General features: G+C 38.3%; 2 protein-coding genes across 5 annotated transcripts in view; both read right to left on the bottom strand.

Annotated features, from left to right (window-relative positions):
- LOC102731775 (estrogen receptor-like) overlaps positions 1-22,988 on the bottom strand; it is a 464,527-nt gene that overhangs the window by 197,800 nt on the left and 243,739 nt on the right. The window lies entirely within an intron of this gene.
- ZNF609 (zinc finger protein 609) overlaps positions 1-22,988 on the bottom strand; it is a 211,597-nt gene that overhangs the window by 52,401 nt on the left and 136,208 nt on the right. The window contains exon 1 of one of the 4 annotated variants that reach the window (XM_081829553.1): positions 4,800-4,928. The exons of the other annotated variants lie outside the window; for them this stretch is intronic. Within the exon in view, the coding sequence (XP_081685679.1) occupies positions 4,800-4,913 (114 nt within the window). The 5' untranslated portion in view covers positions 4,914-4,928. Of the gene's footprint in view, positions 1-4,799; positions 4,929-22,988 lie in introns of those variants that run through there. 4 annotated transcript variants of the gene reach the window in all.

Raw genomic sequence — 22,988 nt, 5'->3', positions numbered from 1 at the left:
TCATTTGACAAATAATACATTAATCAGGTATAAAATCCAAGAATATGGGTAGGGATAAAGAAGGGGAGAAAACATGCAGATCCTAGATATATCACTTCCAGAAGACTAGAGCTTTAATTCATCTTTAGCTAGAAGGACATCACTTAAAAGTGATGGGAGGGCTAGGATGGGGGTTTCTAACCCTCAGAGATTATAACAGCAACCGGTTAATGAGAATGGCATTTTGGAGCATGAATCCAACATCAAATTAACTTTAAGGAACAGCAGGTGCTGTTACTATCCAGAAGCTAATTCATGGCAGTCTGCAGATGAAGTTGATTACACACACACACACACAGAAATAGGTGAACACAAGAACCAGCAATCTACCTCTAAAACTAGAACCTCTCACAAGAATGCAATTACTTAGAAACCAAAAATTCAACATATCCAGAATTAAAAGTTGTAATAAAGAGGGTAATAATCCCTTAACTCTTTAAATCCTAGCATTTATCAGACTGATGGAAGTACTGAGTCTACAGTGCCCAAATCCTAACTAAACACAGTGTCCTGCATATGCAAAAGCACTGAATTCACACACTAACCTTCCCTGAAGATTAAGTGATACCAATCAAAAGACCTAGAAAACGAGAGTCAAGGATTGTGACTTCCTTCCCCTTGTGAAAGATTTTTTAAAAAGATTTATTTATTTTGAGAGAGAGAGAGAAAGCACAAGTGAGCGTGGGAGGGGCAGAGGGAAAAATTCTCAAGTATCCCTGCTGCCGAGCCCAGAGCCCTATGTGGGGCTCTGACGCAGGGCTCCATACCATAACCCCAAGATCATGACCTAAGCCAAAATCACTCAACCAAGTGAGTCACCCAGGTGCCCCACAAAAGATTTTTTAGTCCAGTTTGAATGTACTCCTTCAATGGCCCTACATCTAGAGAGCCACATATGCACCCATAATCCAAGCTGCCGGACAGTTCTGCAACAGAACTCTGGTTTTACTGAATGACCACTGCTCAACCTGTAAGTCACCTCCCTCCTCTTAACACATACATTCACACACACACACACACACACACACACACACACCTACCTCTTCCTGGCCTCAGATACTCCTCTAGAAGCTGAGATCTGGGTATTGCCTCTACCGCAGTTAGCTCTCACTTCTTCTGCTATTTGTGAATCATCACTGTTAGAGTCCACTGAATGCTAGAACATGGATTCTGATGAATTCTGGTCCCTGAGAGGTTGCCAAAACATTATCCTTATCTGCTTGTTGTCATGCACCCACTTCCCCCTGCCCCCCAACCCCGTACTCCCCTAACTCTACCTCTTTTATAAAATGAAATGAAAGTCAAAGCCCATATAATGAATTTTCTGCATTATGGTCAATGCCAAAAGGCATCTTTGCCTTCTTTTTGCACTTCTGAAAATCAGGCAATGATCATTTAATTTGGCAACCTTCTTGGGATGTGGTAGATCCCCGAAAGACCTGTAAGATTTCTATGCACAGATTTGAAGGCAAAAACAGAAAAAGTAAGCTCAATTCTCTACTACCCCTGTGTATGGCTGGAATCTGGGTCTAACCATCAAGGCCTTTCAGGAATGCTTCAAGAAGGTAGCTCATATAACTCTTTGGGAAGAAAGTTTCTTGGAGATTTTACTCACAAAAATTACTAAAAAGAGAAAATTAGAGACAGAGTACACAGATCATCTTTACTCTTGGCCTCACCTCTGTTTTTCTATTTTTTCTCCTGGGGAAGAACTGAGACAAAAACAATTTCACAATCAGTATGTGTATTTCCTTTGCTTAGAGTTTGTTGTCTTTTCTATACCGTTCTACTAGCAAGAGAAATTCCTGCAAGGTCTGCTTTCTTGGACACAGATTAACCTGAATCTTTTAGGTCACTCCTTTGAACTTTCTGACTGCCTCGCTTGAGCATGTCCTATTGCTAACCTGTTCCATCGCTGAGGCAGCAATTCTAAACACAGAAGGAGGTAAGTCCCCAGGGAGTCATATATATATATATATATATATATATATATATATATATATATATATACACACACACACACACACACACTCTCTCTCTCTCTCTCTTTCAGCCATCGAGGGTAGCTGTTTTCTAGAAGATGTTTTATTTCCTGCTAGGTTATTCAGTGCCTGGGAGGCCAAGAAGAAGGGAAGGAAGCTACTAACACTGTAAATAAAACCAAGGCCCCAGTTCTGTACCAACAGAGCCAGAAAACATCTAAGATGTAAGTAGGAGACACCCTTGCTGCATTCAGTTTGCCAAATTAAACCTGCTACAGAATACGTGCAGAGAAGGAACTTAGCAGAAATGATTAGTTAGAAAAACAGAATATACAAAGAGCTGATTAACATGTATATGCACCAAACTACTCTTACTGATCAGAGGTACTAAGTAGAATTCAGGATCTCTCTTTGTGTGAGGATGACTTTATTTAGTCAGTTAATTAAAAGAGATTTTAGGGGGTGAGAAGTAAAGAAATCCACCTATGGGTTTGGAACTATTCAGTTTCCTACTCTGCAACAGAAATCTGAGGAGAAATCACAGAGCAGCATAATAATGTTTAATTACAGCTCTAGCTCTGCTAATTACCGTTTGGTCACATCTATAATCTACATGAAGCCATAGTGCATAATAAGCAGCTCTGTGATATTCATCTAATAACCTAGGTGGCGTTATGGGATTTCATAGTCTACTATTCACTGGAACAAACAAAGCTTCATTTACCACTCTCCAGGAGAGGATAAAAATCAGAAAAGGACTTATTTTGCCACCTTTCCCATATACCTAGGATACAAGAGCAGGAATTGTCAGGAGACTGGACCCAGTAGGGAAAATTGAGTAACAGGAATATTAAAAGTTAAGGTCATTAAATACCTTAATAGCTACAACAATAAAAACCAGGCCAATTCTTGGTCTCTGAAATGCTAAAGTGCCACGGGGGGAGGGGATGGGACAATGGGATGGATGGGGACTGGACGGCACTCCTGGGACTCACTGAATGGGAAGATAAACAGCAAAACAAAAGAAAAACTTGAAAAGAGACAGAGAATTTAAAGATGCAAATATCTTAAGTTTCCCAACAGTTCATGTCCTTTATCTTTTAATGATACTTCTTTTCAATTCACCTTTAGATATTAGTCTTAATAGCACCTATTAGAGATCTAAGTGCTGATAGGCAGGTAACGCAGAAATGAGGACTGGAGAGAAGAAAGGCCAGAGCCATTAATCTCCCCTCAAGAAGTAATTATACACTGACTTCAGCTGCCTCCCACACATGAGAGGAACTGATGAAAGAAAAATTTCAAGACTGCAACATAATTTTTGGGGTAGAAAATGCAGCGAAGAAATATTTGGGACAGATCTTTCTCCCTCCCCTTCACAGATATGAGTCTGATACCTTCACCTTCACAGTCAAAAGGCAGAGAGGAAGATGGTTCTACTGATACCGAAGGTAACTCTAAGAAACTCCGTTTATCCAAGAATGAAAGATAATTGGAGATAACGGTTAGATAAATGTTCAGATTTATTCAGAATTATTGGATAAGATTATATAGGAAGTAGAATGTCATCAAATATACTAAATATTAATAACATGTTCTCTTTCTTTGATAATTCCAAAGGTCCTTCAAGATTTTACAGTGACTCAGCATCAGCAATACTAACAATAATATAGATTCCTGATTCATGGATAAACATGTAAGTACTCCCCTATAAAACCTGATTGGTTCACAAAATTTTTATTGTGGTTTTGTTTTTGAGAGAGACAGTGAATGTGGGGGAGGGGGAGAGGGCGAGAGAGAGAATCTTGAGCAGGCTCCACACCCAGCGTGGAACCCAATGCGGAGCTCAATCTCATGACCCTGAGATCATGACCGAGTGGAAATCAAGAGTCCAATGCTTAACCAACTGAGCCAACCAGGCGCCCCTAGGGTGGTTATTAAAAAGAAGAACTGGTATTTATTTAAAATACCATTTATCAAATTTTTTTTTTAGATAGAGAGTATGGGGGGAGGGGCAGAGGGAGAGAATCTGATGCTGACTGTGTGCCGAGCGGGAAGCCTGATGGGGGAGTGGGGGGCACTGAATCCCATGACTGCAAGATCATGACCTGAGATGAAATCAAGAGTCAGACGCTCACCTGCTGAGCCACCCAAACATCCCCCATTTATCAATATATTATGTTGTCTCTCAAATTAAAATACAGAGAAAAAAAATCCTCAGTTATTTGAATTGCTTCCTGTTGACTGAGATTTTGAGATAAATTAAATAAATAAATTTACTGCATTTTTTTTTAATAATTAAAGATTATCTTTGCTTATCCTGGAAGATCAGTAATTGCTTATCTGCAAGAGCCTGGCAGATAGAAATCACAGAGTAACTGAGGATGGAAGGAGAAATCTGAATTCCTCCTTTCCACAAAGCTCCTGACAGAATACAATAGAATATTCCAAGTAAATCACAAAATAACACAGCATTTAAGTTATTAGTAAGGAGGAAATCACTTCCTTTTCAAACACTCTTTGACCCTGACTATTGGAAGGAAGGTAGGAAGGAAGAAGGAAAAAGAAAGCATAGGCTGCGGGTCTGCTGAGCTTCCAGATTTCACTTAAGCTTGCTTTGAAAAAGAATTTGATTGTAACTCTGGTTAATTTCCAAGACATCTTGTAGCAGAAGGCAAGGAGGAAAAAGTGGAAAAGAAAGACACGGTAGTTGGCACCATAATCAGCCATCAAACAGTTCTTTGAAGCTACATATTCTGTTATTCACAGACAACTTACTTTAGCACTCAATTTTAACCAATCAGCCTGGCCAAGGTCAGCAGTGAAGGTTGCTCCAGTTTGTACTAGAAAATGCAAGCAAACATATAATTTGAAGACTACAATACTAGCCATAGGGAGGTCTTCTGCAATGATCCCTATAGAATCTCAGGTTCAAACCTAAAAGAACTCTTCTGGTAAAGAGGAGATAGCAGATCAAATGACCCTAAAATTCAAGACTGTCTAACTTCCCAGTGTGTGGGAATGGGTTTATTATGCTGGAAATTTAACAAAGGAAGAAAAATCTCACAAATGAAATCAATGCATAACACAAATTACATGGCAGTGTCCATTAGTGGCAAAGGTTTTTTGAGAGAAGCATCTATTCTGCTCTTCTAAATCTTCTCAATCCATTATCTTCTGCTTGCTTGAAATTCACATTTTCCTCCAGCAATGCTATTAACTGCAGCTGATGAGTGATGATAGGAACCTAAGTACTACCTCTGAAACTATTTTTTTTTCCACAGAAGGTTGATGATCCCTCCCATTCCTGTATTGTTCCAAGGGAAGCACTACAATTAGCTTTTCAAGAATAAAGAATGAGAAAAATTCATTCTTTGGCTGCAACTACTTCCTCTCCTACACACAATTCTTACTTCCTTTCACATACTCATTTCCTAAAAAGTCAGGGCTGGAGCTTGTCATCTCTACTCCATTCTCTAACCCCATAGGATATAAAAACAAACAAGAAAATAAACAAAAAACAAGGGGTGCCTGGGTGGCTCAGAAGGTTAGTGTCTGCCTTCAGCTCAGGTCATGATGTCTGGGTCTTGGGATAGAGCCCCACATCAGGGCCTGCTCAACATAGTCTGCTTCTCCCTCTCCTGCTGCCTCTCCCCACTGCTAGAGCTCTCTCTCTCTGTCTCAAATGAATACATAAAATCTTAAACAAAACAAAAACAACAAAATAACCCACAAAGGTGAATACAACAGAAAGCTAAAGTCTTTTTTCTGAATCATTCAGAATCACAGATGTCAGTAGAAAAGTCTTAATTTAACCTATATCATGGATGGACCAAATTGTACTAAAGAACCTAATCATCATTCATATTGATGGTCCTATGAGAAAACACGAAAATTCTAAATTGAGACATCACAAACCACATCTTGTTCTGTAGTAGCTTGGGAAGGAGAAATGGGAATGACTCTCCCTGCTTCAAGCCAGCTGTTTTTAAATATTTTGGTCTTGGGAAACCTTTATGGTCTTAAAAACAGAGAACTTTACAGAGCTTTTATTTATGCAGGCTTTATCAACTAGTATTTACTGTATTAGAAATTAAAAGTGAAAGATTCCAACATGTACTAATTAACTTACTTAAAACAGCTAATGATTTTGAGGGGCTCCTGGGTGGCTCAGTGGGAAGTCAGCTTGGGATTCTTTTTCCCTCCCCCTCTGCTCCTCCCCCTGCTTGTACACTTTCTCTCTCTCTCTCAAATAAATAAATAAAATCTTAAAAAAATAAAACAACTAATGATTTTGAAATGACAAAATTAGAGACATGAGCAGATTATTCAGGAGGAAGGGTTGGTGGGAGGGAGAAGAGTTGAGAGTGGTTAGAAAGGGCAACACAAGGGATCCTTAGAGTAATGGAGATGTTCGGTATTTTGAATGTGTGGCAGATAACACAAGACTACACATGTGATCAAACTGCACAGAATTAAATACACACACATACACACACACAGAGAAAAACATACACAAGTGAACACAAGCAAAATGGGGGAAATCTTAACAAGATAGGTGGATTGCAATAATGTCAATATCCCCTTTGTGATACTGTACTAGAGCTCTGCAAGGTGTTACCATTAGGGGAAACTAGGTAAAGGGTACATGAGATCTCTCTGAATTATTTATTACAACTATTAATTATCTCAAAATAAAAAGATTAACAAAAAATTGAAGACCCCCAAAGTGCTCTGATGTGGAATAGATCTATTGATATTCACCATACTAGAATTTAAAAAGAAAAAATTTGACATGCATTAACTTGTTTAAAATGACATTTAAAGGGGCGCCTGGGGGCGCCTGGGTGGCTCAGTTGGTTAAGCGACTGCCTTCAGCTCAGGTCATGATCCTGGAGTCCCGGGATCGAGTCCCGCATCCGGCTCCCTGCTCGGCAGGGAGTCTGCTTCTCCCTCTGACCCTCCTCCCTCTCATGCTCTCTGTCTCTCATTCTGTCTCAAATAAATAAATAAAATCTTTAAAAAAAAATGACATTTAAATATGTACAACTATATGTAACATTTTAAATAAAAATGGCTATAATTTTTCAAAAGAAAGGGAAAAAAGAGCAGTGGCATTGATTTACATTTTGTAAATCTCTTCAATGGCTGGTTTAATAGAAGACTGTTAGATTCTCATGTCTGTTTCTGCATTCAATCTGTTGGTGAAATGTGTTGAACTATAAAGAAAACTGGCCTCACACAGATTTTATTTATTTTTTTAAAGATTTTTATTTATTTGTCAGAGAGAGAGAGAACAAGCAGGGGGAGCAGCAGAGGGAGAGGGAGAAGCAGGCTCCTCACTGAGCAAGAAGCCCAATGTGGGACTCGATCCCAGGACCCTGGGATCATGACCTGAGCTGAAGGCAGACGCTTAACGACTGAGCCACCCAGGCGTCCCCTCACACAGATTTTATATATGTATCCTTTTCAGATAATTGTGGTTATTCTTTGATATGACAGCAAAACTGAACAAAAGATAGTTCTTAAAGGTTAGTGGCAATGTGGAATCTGAAACTATATCAATGAACTTTTTGTACTCTGTTACATTACAATCCATTGGTCTGTCTAGTACTTTGAATGCTTTTTCTACACATGCCTGATTTTTAACATCATATATTAGTCATTTGGAAAATACTGGTTCACTAAGTTATACAGCTCTTTCATATACCGACACATTCCATTAATACAAAAAAGCATTATTTGCTGATACTGCCTCTGAGCTCATCAGAAAATCCTTTACGTATCGGTAGGCTGTCAAACTTATGTGGGGGGGGGGGGCAAATACAAATTTTCCAAAATTACAATGTTTGCTTGAAAGCTCATATTTTATCATTACTAACAAATAGTGTGGATTGTTTTCCTTGGAGTAACAGGCTCATTTCATTTATTTTTAAGAAAATGTCTGCCAGATACCCAACTCTGAATACCTATACTTTCAGTTGTTCTTTCAAGTAAAAATGATATTCCATAAAAAAAACTGGCTAGGTCGGCTTGCAACTCAATTACAAAAGTGCTTTACCTAGAGAAAAGTATCATACTTTGGAATGCAGCAGCAGTACTTTATGTGTACTTCCCCTTTGTCACATAGAATATAAAATGCATGTACTCAAAAGGTTTTATATAAAGATATTTTATATATACATATTTATTTAATATATATATTTAATATATATAAAGATTTTATATAAAGATACATATTTTTTAAAGATTTTATTTATTTATTTGACAGAGAGAGATACAGCGAGAGGGAACACAAGCGGGGAGGGGGGGTGGGAGAGGGAGAAGCAGGCTTCCCGCGGAGCAGGGAGCCTGATGCGGGGCTCGATCCCAGGACCCTGGGACCAAGACCTGAGCCGAAGGCAGACGCTTAATGACTGAGCCACCCAGGCACCCCTGAAGATATTTTAAAGATAAACTGGCTTTTAAAGACATTTTTAAAAAACTTTTGACCTCCCTCACTCATTTCTCCCACCTCTACTCCCTGCTTCTGGCAGCTGCTAATCTGTTCTCCGTTTTGAGCTTTTTTTAAAAGATTCCACATATAAGAGAGATCATGTGGTGTTTGTCTTTCTCTGACTTATTTCACTTAGCACAATGCCCTTAAGGTCTATCCATGCTGTCGTAAATGGCAAGATTTCCCCCCACTTTTTTTTAATGGCTGATTTTTTGTTTTTTAAGTATAGTTGGCATAGGAAAATGTCAAGAGTTAATTCTTTTTTGTGGCCAAATAATATTCCATTGTGTATATACATCATGTCTTCTTTATCCATTCCCCCATTGATGGTCTCTTAGGTTGTTTCCATATCTTGGCCACTGTTAAGTAATGCTGCAATAAACATGGGGGTACTTTTATCTTTCAGTGATTCTGTTTTCTTCAGATAAATACCTAAGAACTGAAATTGCTGGATCACATTGTAGTTCTATTTTTTATCTTTTTGAAGAACCTCCATATGTTTTTCATAGTGGCTGCACCAATTTACTTTCCCACCAACAGTGAACTTTTTTCCACTTCCTAACCAGTATTTGTTATTTCTTGTTGTTTTGGTAATAGCCATTCTAACAGATGTGAAGTGATACCTCATTGTGGTTTTGATTTGTATTTCCCTGATGATTAATGATTTTGAACATCTTTTTATATACCTGTTGCCCACCTGTATGTCTTCTTTGGAAAAATGTCTATTTAGATCTGCCCAGTTTTCAAATGGATTTTTTTTTTTTAAAGATTTTATTTATTTATTTCAGAGAGAGAGAATGAGAGAGAGCACATGAGAGGGGGGAGGGGCAGAGGGAGAAGCAGGCTCCCTGCCGAGCAGGGATCCCGATGCGGGACTCAATCCAGGGACTCCAGGATCATGACCTGAGCCGAAGGCAGTCGCTTAACCAACTGAGCCACCCAGGCGCCCTAAATGGATTTTTTCTTTTTTTTTTGCTGTTGAGTTGTATGAATTCTTACATTTTGGGTATTAGCCTCTTATCAGATATATATGCTTTGCAAATATTTTCTCCCATTCAGCAGGTTGCCTTTCATTTTGTTGATGGTTGCCTTTGCTATGTAGAAGCTTTTTATTTTAATGTAGTTCTACTTGTTTATTTTTCCTTTTGTTGCTTTTGCTTTTGGTGTCAGATTCAAAAAGTCAATGCCAAGTCTATGTCAAGGAGCTTACTGCCTATGTTGTCATCTAGGAGTTTTACGGTTTCAGGTTTTACATTCAAGTCTTAAATCCATTTGGGGTTGATTTTTGTGTATGTTTTAAGATGGTGTTCAAGTTTCATTCTTTTACATGTGGCTGTCCAGTCTTCCCCTCACCATTTATTGAAGAGATTATTCTTTCCCCATTGTATGTTCTTGGCTCCTTTGTCATAAATTAATTGACCATAAATGCTTGGGTTTATTTCTGGGCTCTCTAGTCTATTCCAGTGATCTATTGTTTCTATGCCAATACCATTCTGTTTTAATGACTATAGCTTTTTAATGGAGTTTAAAGTCAGGGAGCATGATGCCTCCATCTTTGTTCGTCTTTCTCAAGATTGCTTTGGCTGTTTGGGGTCTCTTGTGGTTCCACACAAATTTTAGGATTGTTTGTTCTAGTTCCATGAGAAATGCCATTAGAATTTTGATAGTGATTACACTGAATTTGTAGACTGCTTTAGGTAGTATGGACACTTTAATGATACTGAGTCCTCCAAACCATGAGCATGGAATATTTTTCCATTTATTTGTGTTGTCTTTAATTTTTTTCATTAATGTCTTGTAGTTTTCAATATATATGTCTCTCACCTCCTTGATTAAATTTAGTCCTAGCTATTTTATGCTTTCTGATGCAACTGTAAATGGGATTGTTTTCTTAAATTTCTCTTTCTAATATTTTGTTATTAGTATACAGAAATGCAACAGACTTTTGTATTGATTTTGTATCCTGCAACTTTACTGAATTCATTTATTAGTTCCAACAGTTTTTTATTTTTTATTTTTTTTAATTTAATTTAATTTTTATTTTTTTTTTAAAGATTTTATTTATTTATTTGAGAGAGAGAGAATGAGAGACAGAGAGCATGAGAGGGAGGAGAGTCAGAGGGAGAAGCAGACTCCCTGCCGAGCAGGGAGCCCGACGCGGGACTCGATCCCGGGACTCCAGGATCATGACCTGAGCCGAAGGCAGTCGCTTAACCAACTGAGCCACCCAGGCGCCCAGTTCCAACAGTTTTTTAAAAATATTTTACCTATTTATTTGAGAGAGAGAGTGCACACGAGTGGGGGCAGAGGGAGAGGGAAAAGCAGACACTGAACATGGAGCCTGACGTGGCCCGATCTCAGGACCCTGACATCACAACTTGAGCTGAAACCAAGGGTCAACCGCTTAACCAGCTGCGCCACCCAGGCGCCCCATTCCAACAGTTTTTTAATGGAGTCTTTAGGGTTTTCTATATATATTATGTCATTTGCAAATAGTGACAGTTTTTTTTACTTCCTCCTTTCCAATTTGGATGTCTTTTATTTCTTTTTCTTATAGAATTGCTCTGGCTAGGACTTCCAACACTATGTTGAATAAAAGAGGCAAGAGTGGGCATCCCTGTCTTGTGCCTGATCTTAGGAGAAAAGCTTTCAGCTTTTCACCATTGAGTATGATGTTAGGTAAGGACTTGGCATATATGCCCTTTATTATGTTGAGGTATGTTCCCTCTCTACCCACTTTATTGAGAGTTTTTATCATAAACGGATGTTGAATTTTGTTATATACTTTTCTAGAATCTATTGAGATGATCATATAATTTTTACCCTTCTTTTTGTTAATGTGTTGTATAACACCGACTGATTTGTGGATTTTTTTTTTTAAAGATTTTATTTATTCAACAGAGAGAGAGCGCCCACAAGCAGGAGGAGTGGCAGGGAGAGGGAGAAGCAGGCTCCCCACTGAGCAAGGAGCCTGATGTGGGACTCAATCCCAGGACCCTGGGATCATGACCTGAGCTGAAGGCAGTTGCTTAACCAACTGAGTCACCCAGGCGCCCCTAATTTGATATTGAAATATCTCTGCATCCCTGGAATAAATCCCACTTGATCATGGCCTATGATACTTCTGAATTGTTGAATTCAGTTTGCTAATATTTTCTTGAGGATTTTTGTACTTGTGTTTATCAGGGATAATGAATGGCCCTAATTTTCTTGTGGCATCCTTGTCTGCTTTGCATCAAGGTAATGCTGGTCTCATAAAATTAGTTTGAAAGAGTTCCCTCCTCTTCTAAAAATAGTAAAGGTAATAGATTAATCATATATAAAGCTAGTATAAAGGCTAAAAGACAAAAGTAGGAAAAATAACTGTGATTACAATAATTAGTTAAGGGATACCAAAGATAAAAAGATGTAAAATGTGACATCAACAACAAAACCTGGGTGGGGGGAGAGTAAAAATACTAAGCTTTGGAATGGGATCAACTTAAAATAGACTGTTACAGAGGTGCCTGGGTGGCTCAGTGGTAGGGCTACTGCCTTCAGCTTGGGTCATGAGCCTTGGGGTACCGGGATCAAGCCCCGCATCAGGCTCCCTTCTCAGCAGGGAGTCTGCTTCTCCCTCTTCCACTCCTCCTGTTTGTGCTCTGTCAAATAAATAAAATCTTTCAAAAAAAAAAAAAACAGACTGTGGGGCGCCTGGTGGCTCAGTCGGTTGGGCGTCTGCCTTCGGCTCAGGTTGTGGTCCTGGAGTCCTGGGATCGAGCCCTGCATTGGGCTCCCTGCTCAGTGGGGAGCCTGCTTCTCCCTCTCCCTCTGCTCCTTCTCTCTCTTGCTCACTCTCTCCCTCAAATAAATAAATAAAATCTTTAAAACAAATAGACTGTTACAGATATAGGTTGTTATATATGTAGGCTTCATGATACCTCAAAACAAAACCTACAGTAAATACACAAAAGCGAAAGAGAAAGCAATGTAAGTATACCACTAAAGAAAGTCATCAAACCACAAAGGAAGAGAGTAAAAGAAAAGAAAGGAACAGAGAGGAACCACAGTAACAGCCAAAACAAATAACAAATGGCAATAATTACCTATCAATAATTACTTTATTTTAAATTATTTTTATTTTTTAATTGAAGTACAGCTGACACACAATGGTATGAATTATGAAGTATCCATAATTACTTTAAATGTAAGTAGACTAGGGGCGCCTGGGTGGCTCAGTCATTAAGCGTCTGCCTTCGGCTCAGGTCATGATCCCAGGGTCCTGGGATCAAGCCCCACATTGAGCTCCCTGCTCTGCAGGAAGCCTGCGTCTCCCTCTCCCACTCCCCCTGCTTGTGTTCCCTCTCTCGCTGTGTCTCTCTCTGTCAAATAAATAAATAAAATCTTAAAAAAATGTAAGTAGACTAAATTTTCCAATCAAAAGATATATAGAAGCATTCAGGATGAAAAAATAAGACCCATCTATATGCTACCTACAAGAGACTCACTTTAAATGTAAGAACACACACAGACCGAAAGTGAAGGGTTGGAAAAGATATTCTATGCAAATGGAAATAAAATGAAAGCTGGAGTAGCTATACTCATACCAGACAAAAGAGTCTTTTTTTTTTTTCTTAAATAAACTCTATGCCCAACATGGGGCTCGAATATACAATCCCGAGATCAAGAGTCACAGCGCCCCCAGACAAAATAGACTTTAAAACAAAGAGACAAAGATGGGCATTACATGATAAACAGGTCAATCCAACAAGAGGATATAATATTTGTAAATATTTATGCCAACAGAGGAACACCTAACTATATAAAGCAAATATTAACGACCTAAAGGGAGAAATAGCAAGACAGTAACAGAGGAGTTTACTACCCTATTTACATCAGTGGATAGATCATTCCAACAGAAAATAAGGAAATATCAACCTTAAATAACACTTTAGACCAGATGGAGTTAACAGATATATACAGAACAATCCATCCAAAAGCAACAGAATACACATTTTTTTCACGTGCATATGGAACCTTTTCCAAGAGAGATCAAATGTTAGACCACAAAACAAGCCTTAATAAATTTAAGAGGACTAAAATCATATCAAACATCTTTCCAACCACAATGGTATGAAACTAGAAACCAACTACAATAAGAAAACTGAAAAATTCACAAATGTGTGGAGATTAAACAACATGAACAACCAACGGGCTAAAGAAAAAAAATGAAAAAAGAAATAAATACTACCTTGAGACAAATGAAAATGTAAATATACCAAAATCTGTGGGATTCAGCAAAAGCATTTTTAAGAGGGAAGTTCATAGTAATAAAAACACCTACCTTAAGAAATAAAAGTCTTTTTATTTATTTATTTTTAAAGATTTTACTTATTTATTTGACAGAGAGAGACACAGCGAGAGAGGGAACACAAGCAGGGGGAGAGGGAGAGGGAGAAGCAGGCTTCCCGCGGAGCAGGGAGCCCCATGAGGGGCTCGATCCCAGGACCCTGAGATCATGACCTGAGCTTAAGGCAGACGCTTACTGACTGAGCCACCCAGGCGCCCCAAGAAATAAAAGTCTTAAAGAAACTGAATAGGAACTAGAAACTAGAAGGAATTAGAAAAAGGGAAAATGAAGTACAAAGTTAGTAGAGGAAGGAAATAAGATTAGAGCAGAAATAAATGAAATAAAGACTAAAAAAGACCCATGAAATGAAGAGGTAGGTCTTTGAAAAGATAAAATTGACAAGACTTTAGCTAGATTCACAAGAGAGACACACAGAGACAGAGAGACAAAGAGAGGGAGAGAATTCAGATACAATCAGAAAAAAAAAGAGGACATATTACAACTGACATCACAAATACAAAAGGTCATAAGAGACTTCTAAGACTAATTATATGCCAACAAACTGAACAACCTAGAAGAAATGGATAAATTCTTAGAAACACACAACTTATCAAGACTGAATCATGATGAAGTAAAAAGTGTGAACAGACCAATTACTAGTTAGAGGAGATTGAATCAATAATCAAAAACTTCCCAATGAAAAACCCAGGACCATATACCTTCATGGGTGAATTCTACCAAACATTCAAAGAAGATTAATACCAATCCTCAAACTCTTCCAAAATTTTTACTTTTACGGTGAGGGACAACAGTGAAGAATGTGATGGCCAGTAGTACAATTTGGTGCCATTTATCTGATTTGTGCCAAGATACTTGCCATTTTACCCACCACTGCTTTTGCATTATCAGTGCATATCAGGGCAAATGTCAACAGAGTGAAAAGGGCAAATAATGTCTTTCTGTTATTATGAAAATAATTCTGACCTAGAGAACCTCTGTAAAGCTCTCAGAGATATCTACATGTCGGAGGATCGTATTTTGAGAACAAATCAGGTTTCATGTTCTGGGATTGAAGAAGTGATCAGCTTCTCCAGAACCATATGCCCATCTGATTCCTGAAGAAAACTGGGATTCTGGTAGCCAGGAAGTTGAGGGAGATTGCCTGTTTAGTGGGCAACAAGAGTGTCTGCCACAACAGGGCAGTTTAGAAGTAATGATGAAGGAAAATGAGACATGAAGGCAGGGAACATTATTAGCAAGAGGGGAGCAGGAAAGAATGCTCCTAGGATCCACAGACTACGGATTTTGTAAGTAAGGGATGTTTACAAGTTAGGTAATAATACATCTCAGCAGTTGGGCAATGAGCATTTTAAACACATGAGAGAATGAAGAGCTCAGCTAATGGTTTAGAAAATGGACAAATGAACGATGGTCATTAGAGAGAAAACTGACCTTACCATTGTGGGAGGAGGTGAAATCAGTCTCTCTAGTGCCTGTATGTTTTCAAATTGCCAAGAATAAGACTTCTTCGAAAATATAGCTTAGTAGTTCAGAAGCTAAACATGCCATTATCCAAAAGAAATTTTAAAATGGGTCTTCAGTTAACCAGGAGCCATCATTTCCTATACAAGTCTTCCTTGTCTATGCTCTGTAAACTAAAGGTATTACAGAGACAAAACTTCAAAGTGGCATGAACGGTCCTGTGCAGTACAGGTTAACGCCTGATTATGGACACCTTAGCACTGCTGAACCAAGAGGGAAATGGCCATCTGCTTAGATAGGCTTCATTGCCAAAGTGTCTCCCAGGCAATTTTATGTGCTAGAAGGTCACAGAATAGAGGGTAATTTTGTATAACAATGGGTAATTCCAACGAGCCGTCATTCATTCTAAAGAAAGCACCTTAAACAGAAAAGCGGATTTGGGTTCCTAGAGAACATGTTTATACTACAGCACCTCATTTTCTATCAGGTATATGTTCCTAAAAGAATATGCAGAGAAAAATCATAGCATCATAATGTGGAAGAATCTTAAAGATCATCTAACTAACCACTCAAGGGTGAAATAATTTCTATAACAGGTAGTCATAAAAACCTTGTTCTAACTCCAACCCCACCTATGTGGGAGGAGAAAATAACCCTCACTCTACTGGGGTGGTTTAAAAAACTAAATTCTTTTTTTTTTTTTTTTTTAGGATTTTATTTACTTGACACAGAGAGAGAGACAGAGAGAGAGAGAGGGCGCGCGAGCACAAGCAGGGGAGGTGGCAGGCATAGGGAGAGGGAGAAGCAGACTCCCTGCTGAGCTAGGAGCCCGATGCGGGACTCGATCCCAGGACTCTGGGATCATGACCTGAGCTGAAGGGAGATGCTTAACCGACTGAGCCACCCAGGAGCCCCTAAAAGATTAAATTCTTTAATAGGTCAAGTGTCTATAGCAATAGGTGTATAGTATTTTGGCAATCTCATGATAATTATTAGTTATTCTAATAGTCAAGTCACTCTTGGAAGCTCATACTCAATTTCATATTCATTAAAACTCCCTAGATCTTTTCTACTCAAACTTCAAAAGGATTCTTTCATCCCTGACCCCTAGTTTCCTTTCCCAGAAGCAACCAACATAATGCATATGCTTGCTTATATGTACCTTCCCTTTATTCTTTTTAGACAAATGGGAGTGTACTATATACTGTTTTATACCTTTTAACAAAAATGTAGATAATAATTTTAAACTTTTTTAAACTTTAAATGCTCATCTTCCTAAAAGACATACTGGTTAATATCTCAGCTCTATTTTTTTTAAAAGGTTATTTATTTATTTGAGAGAGAGAGAGAACAGAGCAAGCCAGAGAGCATCTGTGGGGGTGCGGGCAGAGGGAGAGGGAGAAGCAGACTCCCCACTGAGCAGGGGGCCCGATTCAGGACTCAATCCCAGGGCCCTGAGCTCATGACCTGAGCCAAAGGCAGAAAGACACTTAACCAACTGAGCCACCCAGGCTCCCCTCTCAGCTCTATTATTTAATAGCCGGGTGACCACAGACACATTATGCAGTTTTTCTGATTCTATTTTTTTCTGTAAAATAAAAACATCAAGAGTACCTGTATTTCAAATGGCCACTGTAGCAATTAACTGGATGTAAAGTGCTTAGTATACAGTGCCCAAGACACAGTAAAAGTTCAGCAAATATTAGCCGCTGCTACTGATAGTAATAATAACAATATCTTGTTAATTTAATTGTCTTTCAGTCTCATGACATTGTCAATTTCTACTCAGACATACAGTGCTTAAGCTCTCCATCTGTTTAGTGGTTTGTCATGGTAGAGTTTTGACTTTTCATCATGCTTTCCCTTCCTTCTACTGGTAGAGGAATTTCTCTTTCTTGTGAAAAATCCACTCTTCCAACCTCATTCCACTACAGGAGTGGGCCGAACTCTACACAAAATACATGAAATAAGTTCTCCACAGGCCATAGAAATTCTTTCTTCCTCTGGTACTGGAAGGACTAAATTAAAATTGGAGCTGCCAATATCCATTTCTACTAATACAGGACAAAGGCTTGACTCAATAAAGCCAATTCAGGGGAAAGGAGAATAGGGAAATGAGCAAAGACAGAATGCTGATGACATTATTTGAGCCCCTGCCGGAAACTAATCAACTCTATTTGTGGGAACATATAAATTCCTTGTTTGCTTAAACTAGCTTGAGCAAGGATTCCATCATACCTGAGAAAGTCCTGACCACTATGTATCACCCACAAATTTATATACCTATTTTATATTTAGTCATGGAAGTTATTATAAAAATGTTGAACAAGACTAGACCAAAGGCAGAGTCTTGTGGTACACCACCTCCATCCTAGCTGACAAACACCTAGTAATCAATACTCTTTAAATATAGCTCTTCAGCCAGCTATAAAGTCACCCAACTATATCACCATCCAGTCCACGTTTCCTCAACATGTCCTCAAGAATATCATAAAAGGCTTTCTCAAATACCCTGAAGAAATCAAGGCACTCCAATCTACCTACCCAACAACTGTATTGGGAACAGAGAGAGAGGAAGTTTACAGTACCATGTTTAAGGACTTAATTTGGTTTCTAATAAGCAAAAGCTTTCTGCATTCTTTTGCTCATTCAGAAATATTAAATAATTACCATGGTGTCAGGATGGTATTATGGCAAGTGATAAATCTTGTGGGGGGGAGGGGCAGAGGGAGAGGGAGAAGCAGACACTGGGCTCCATTCCAGGACCCTAAGATCATGACCTGAGCTGAAGTCAGATGCTTAACCGACTGAGCCACCAGGTGTCCCTCAAAGCATTTTATATGTATTCCTCAAAACCATCCACTGTGGTAATTAATATAGTAATATAGTATCTCCTTTTAAAAAATTAAATGAAAATTTATTTTTATTCAAATATAATTAACAAAGTATTAGATTAGTTTCAGATGGACAATATGATTCAACAATTCCACACATTTCTCGGTGCTCATCAAGATTAAATATACTCTTAATCCCCCTCACCTCTGGCAACCATCAGTTTGTTTTCTCTATTTAAAAGTCTGGGTTTTTTGTCTCTTTTTCTTTATTTTGTTTCTTAAAAATCCCACACGAGTGAAATTACATGGCATTTGTCTTTCTCTGACATGTTTCACTTAGCATAACATCCTCTAGGTCTTATATTGTTGTAAATGACAAGATTCCATTCTTTTTTATAGCCGAGTAATATTCCATTGTATGTAAATACAGACACATATGCATCCACATCTTCTTTATCCATTCATTTATTGATGGATACTTGGGTTGCTCCTCTATCTTGGCTATTGTAAATAAGGCTGCACTAAACATAGGGGTGGCATATATCTTTTTGAATTAATGTTTTCATTTTCTTTCGGTAAATACCCAGTAGTGGGATTACTCGATCATACAGTAATTCTATTTTTAATTTTTTGAGGAACCTCCATACTGTTTACCACAGTGGCTGCTCCAGTTTGCATTCTCACCAAAAGCACACGGGGTTCCTTTTTTCCCACATCCTCGCTAAGGAGGCTCATTACTGGTATCCCTGTCTAACATTTGTTGTTTCTTGTGTTTTTAATTTTAGCTATTCTGATAGGTGTAAAGTGTTATCTCATTATGGTTTTAATAGTATTTTCTCTTAAAGATGAATGTACTAAGGCTAAATAGGTTAGGTAACTTGGCCAACATCATACAGCTACTAAGTGATAAAACTGGGACTCCAACTCAGGCAGTCTGGCTCCAGAACCCTTGCAGTAATAAAGAAGTGAGAATCAAAACTGAATGGTGTCACAAGAAGTCAAGGGAAAAGGGAGTTTCAAGAAGAGAATGGGCTGGTGTTAAGTAATCTCAGTAAGAAACTGAAATTGCAGGAAAGGGTAAGCACAGAAGCTAAGAAGCTAAACTGACTGCACTGGGTAAAGAAAAGCATGAAGTGGTGAAGGGAAGATAATTAGAATTTATTACAAGTCTACTGTGTGCCAGGACTTCTACATACGTTATCTCATTAAATCTCCTAATACCCCTATGAAGTAGATGATAGCTTTGTTTGATAGAAAAACAAACAGAGCCCTGGGAAGGTTAACTGATTTGTCCATAATTATCCAATTATTAAGTGGCAGGGCCAGGAGTTGAATCAAGGTATGTCTGAATCTGAAACTTATACTCTTCCCCTTTATATGCTGCTACTCCAAAGAAGTTCAGGCATGACCTGGAAGGAGAGTAAAAGTGACTCACAAACTTTCTATTATAACATTTTGTTCTAGGATTTTGCTAAAGATCAATGGAAGTTTAATGATCTCTAATTTTGAAATTTTGGATATTTGCCTGCCCAGTGTTCTCCTGGTTCTCTCCCATTTGCCAGGATTCCCTAAACAATAGGATCTCTGACTCCACGTGCAAATTTTTTCAATATTTTTCAATATGATTAATTTGGATTTGGACACTTGCACTCCGTCAAACCTCAAGATGCTTTGTCACAGCGTAAAAAGGATACTTGCTATTTTGTAGTCCTCTGGTAAAGCAAACTTACCTTCTGTAAAAAGAATAAAGACTGTTCAAGAGTTTTAATCTATTTTTGGATCTGGGTTTGCACATTAGTTCCAGTAAATCCTTAGTTTCATATTTTGATTTTTACTTAAAGTTGCATTATATGTTTCTGATTTTTCAGTATAAACATCCTCTGAAGTGAGACTGAAAAATCTGTCATAAGGCATTCAAGCCCTGCTAAACTATATTTCATTTTTAAACAACTTCTCCTTAGCTCAGCTCTTCTAAAAAAGACCAACAAAACCCCAAATACTAAATAACAACACTATATGAAATTTAGAATTTTGTAGAACATGCTTAACATATGGGGCTCACGAAATCCTATGGAAATTGAGAGGAGCAATTCATCTTTCAAGGGACAGAAAGTTTCTTAAATACCATGACTTAGAAAGACATCAGAGTACTCTGCTATTGGAAAGAATTCTGTCCTTAAAAATCTCTTTAACCAAGGTAGCGCATTAGTCAAAGCCAACAATGTAAGAGTAACTATATTCTAGTTAAGGATTTTTACTGCCTTTACTACTAAACATGCTCCTTATTCTAATACTCACAAATCCATTCAACAAAGTAATAAAATGGAGAAACACACAACTCTATAAGGCTCAGAAAAACAGATGTATCCTGTATTTGTAAGAGTCAATACAAAGTTTATGTCCTTGCTTGCAAAACTTCATTTTAGATGGGAGGACAGACTGGTAAGAATATAATCACAATAAAGATAAGCAAAGGGCTACAAGTACCCTACCCAGGGGGTGACTGACAGAGGGAAAAGAGACTTCATACTGGAGAGGACCTAAGGCATAAGTAAGAGTTTCCCAAGAAAAGAACAAGAATGCACACTCCAAGCAGGAGGAACAACCACTCAGAGGTGCACACGCAGGAACAAATATAATATATTCAAAGAACTACAAGTTGCTAGATTTGGTTGGAGTAAAGAGTACAGGGAGAGTAAAATTTGTATTTAACTTTCCAGGTATTAAGAAACTACTAAGGAATTAAAACAAGGGAATGATTTTACCATTTGTATATATAAAGGTAAAATTAATGGAAGGGAGTAGACTACAAGAGACTGAAAAGGACGGCTCCTAGCTGGATGCCTGTTGCAATAAACCAAGTAAGTCAGAAGGAGGGGGATGACAGAAGATTCAAGAGACATTCAGGATGTATGAGCAACCTGACTTCGTGAGATATCAGACACGTAGGTAATCAGTAAAGGAGTCAGGCATGATTAGAATTTCAGATTCAGATAGTTGGGAGATGATTCATTCCACAAATATTTACTGAGCACCTAATACATGCCAGGCACTATTCTAAGGGCTGAGGATATGCTATAAACCAAACAGACTAAAATCCCAGTCTCTGGAGCTTAAATTCAAGTAGATGGTATCCCATACCTGAAAAAGAAAGAAAAAAGAGGAGAAACAAACAGGTTTTAGTTTTGATTTGGACAGAGGCTGAAGAAAGATGAATGAGATTAGTTTTTTGGTTTTCTTTTAAACTTTCCTCAGTGGCCAGTACTCTAGGAAAAGAAATAGATTGGTCTTCAGTGCACGGTCTGAGGGACATCAGAATAATATATAAATACAAATGAAAACAATATAATTTTCCATCTATCTGACTGGCAAAGATGAAAAAGTTGAACAAATATCCAAGTTGGCAAGGATAGGGAAAAAATCAGGCATTCTGTTGTAGTTGCTGGGAATATAAATTGACAGAAACTCGGTAGAGGGCACTTTGGCACTATGTACAAAATGTAAATTACACATGCTCTTTTGGCCCAAAATTCTGTTTCTATAATTTATATGAAAAAGATAACAGGACAGGCACACAAAGATGTATGACAGGGCTCCTGGGTGGCTCAGTCGGTTAAGCGTCTGCCTTCGGCTTGGGTCATCATCCTCAGGATCCTGGGACCAAGCCATACGTCTCATGCTTGTTCTCTCTCTCTCAAATAAATAAACCAAATCTTAAAAAAAAAGATGTATGATACAGTTTGTTTCAGTGTTGTTTCTAATCGCCAAACAAGGCCCAGAAACAATGTAAATGTCCACCACAGCATAGATCTCTATCAAGGACAGATATCCATAGCATATTTTTGAGTGAACAGAAGGTTACAACACAGCATGTACTATATTAGCCTATTATGTTAAACTGATGTCTACATTAAGTATATATGATTCTTAAACAATATGTAGATGAGAAATTAGAAATGGAAGTTGAGATCTGGAAGGATGTTCTTGCAGTCATTTCTGAGTAGTAAGAATCTGGATGATTTGGGGCGCCTGGGTGGCTCAGTTGGTTGAGCGACTGCCTTCGGCTCAGGTCATGATCCTGGAGTCCCGGGATCGAGTCCCACATCGGGCTCCCTGCTCAGCGGGGAGTCTGCTTCTGCTTCTGACCCTCTCTCCTCTCGTGTTCTCTCTCTCATTCTCAGATAGATCAATAAAATCTTTAAAAAAAAAAAAAAAAGAATCTGGATGATTTTTAGTTTCTCTTTTATATTTTTCAGTATTTGATCTTTCATTATATTTAGAATTTTAAAGTTTTTTTTAAAAAGCTATTTTTATTTTAAAGGAAAAGGGAGAGATATTTACATATGTAAAGGTTTAGATTTATTATTATTATTTAAATATTAAATATTAATTAAATATTTTATTTATTTGTTTAGAGAGAGAGAGAGTGTGTGTGAGGGGAAGGGAAAGAATCTCCAGCAAAGCGGGGCTTGATCCCACAACCCTGAGATCATGACCTGCGCCGAAACCAAGACTGGGACGCTCAACCAACTGAGCCACCCAGGCGCCCCAGGTTTAGGTTTATTATAAGAAAAGGGGCTGGGAAAAAAAAAAAAAGAAAAGGGGCTGGAGTTAATGAGGAAATGGGCAGGTAGGTGAAAAAGAGCAGCAACAGTGGGAGTAGAAGGGGGAGGCAGAAAGGTAAGGATATTAAGTCAGTACATCCACTGTAGAAGTCACTGGGTAACAGGACTGGTCCCAAACAGGTGGGTGGCTCCTAAGAGCTGGGGAAATGGGTAGTTATACACAAACATCTCTATGACCTTCGTAGGCTGATATTCATAACC

This window comes from Leptonychotes weddellii, chromosome 9 (genome assembly GCF_054177405.1).
Source record: "Leptonychotes weddellii isolate Sample4059 chromosome 9, ASM5417740v2, whole genome shotgun sequence".
NCBI classification, from domain to species: Eukaryota; Metazoa; Chordata; class Mammalia; order Carnivora; family Phocidae; genus Leptonychotes; species Leptonychotes weddellii.
The sequence above is the reverse complement of the archived record's forward strand: the minus strand, read 5'-3'. Positions and strand labels throughout refer to the sequence as shown.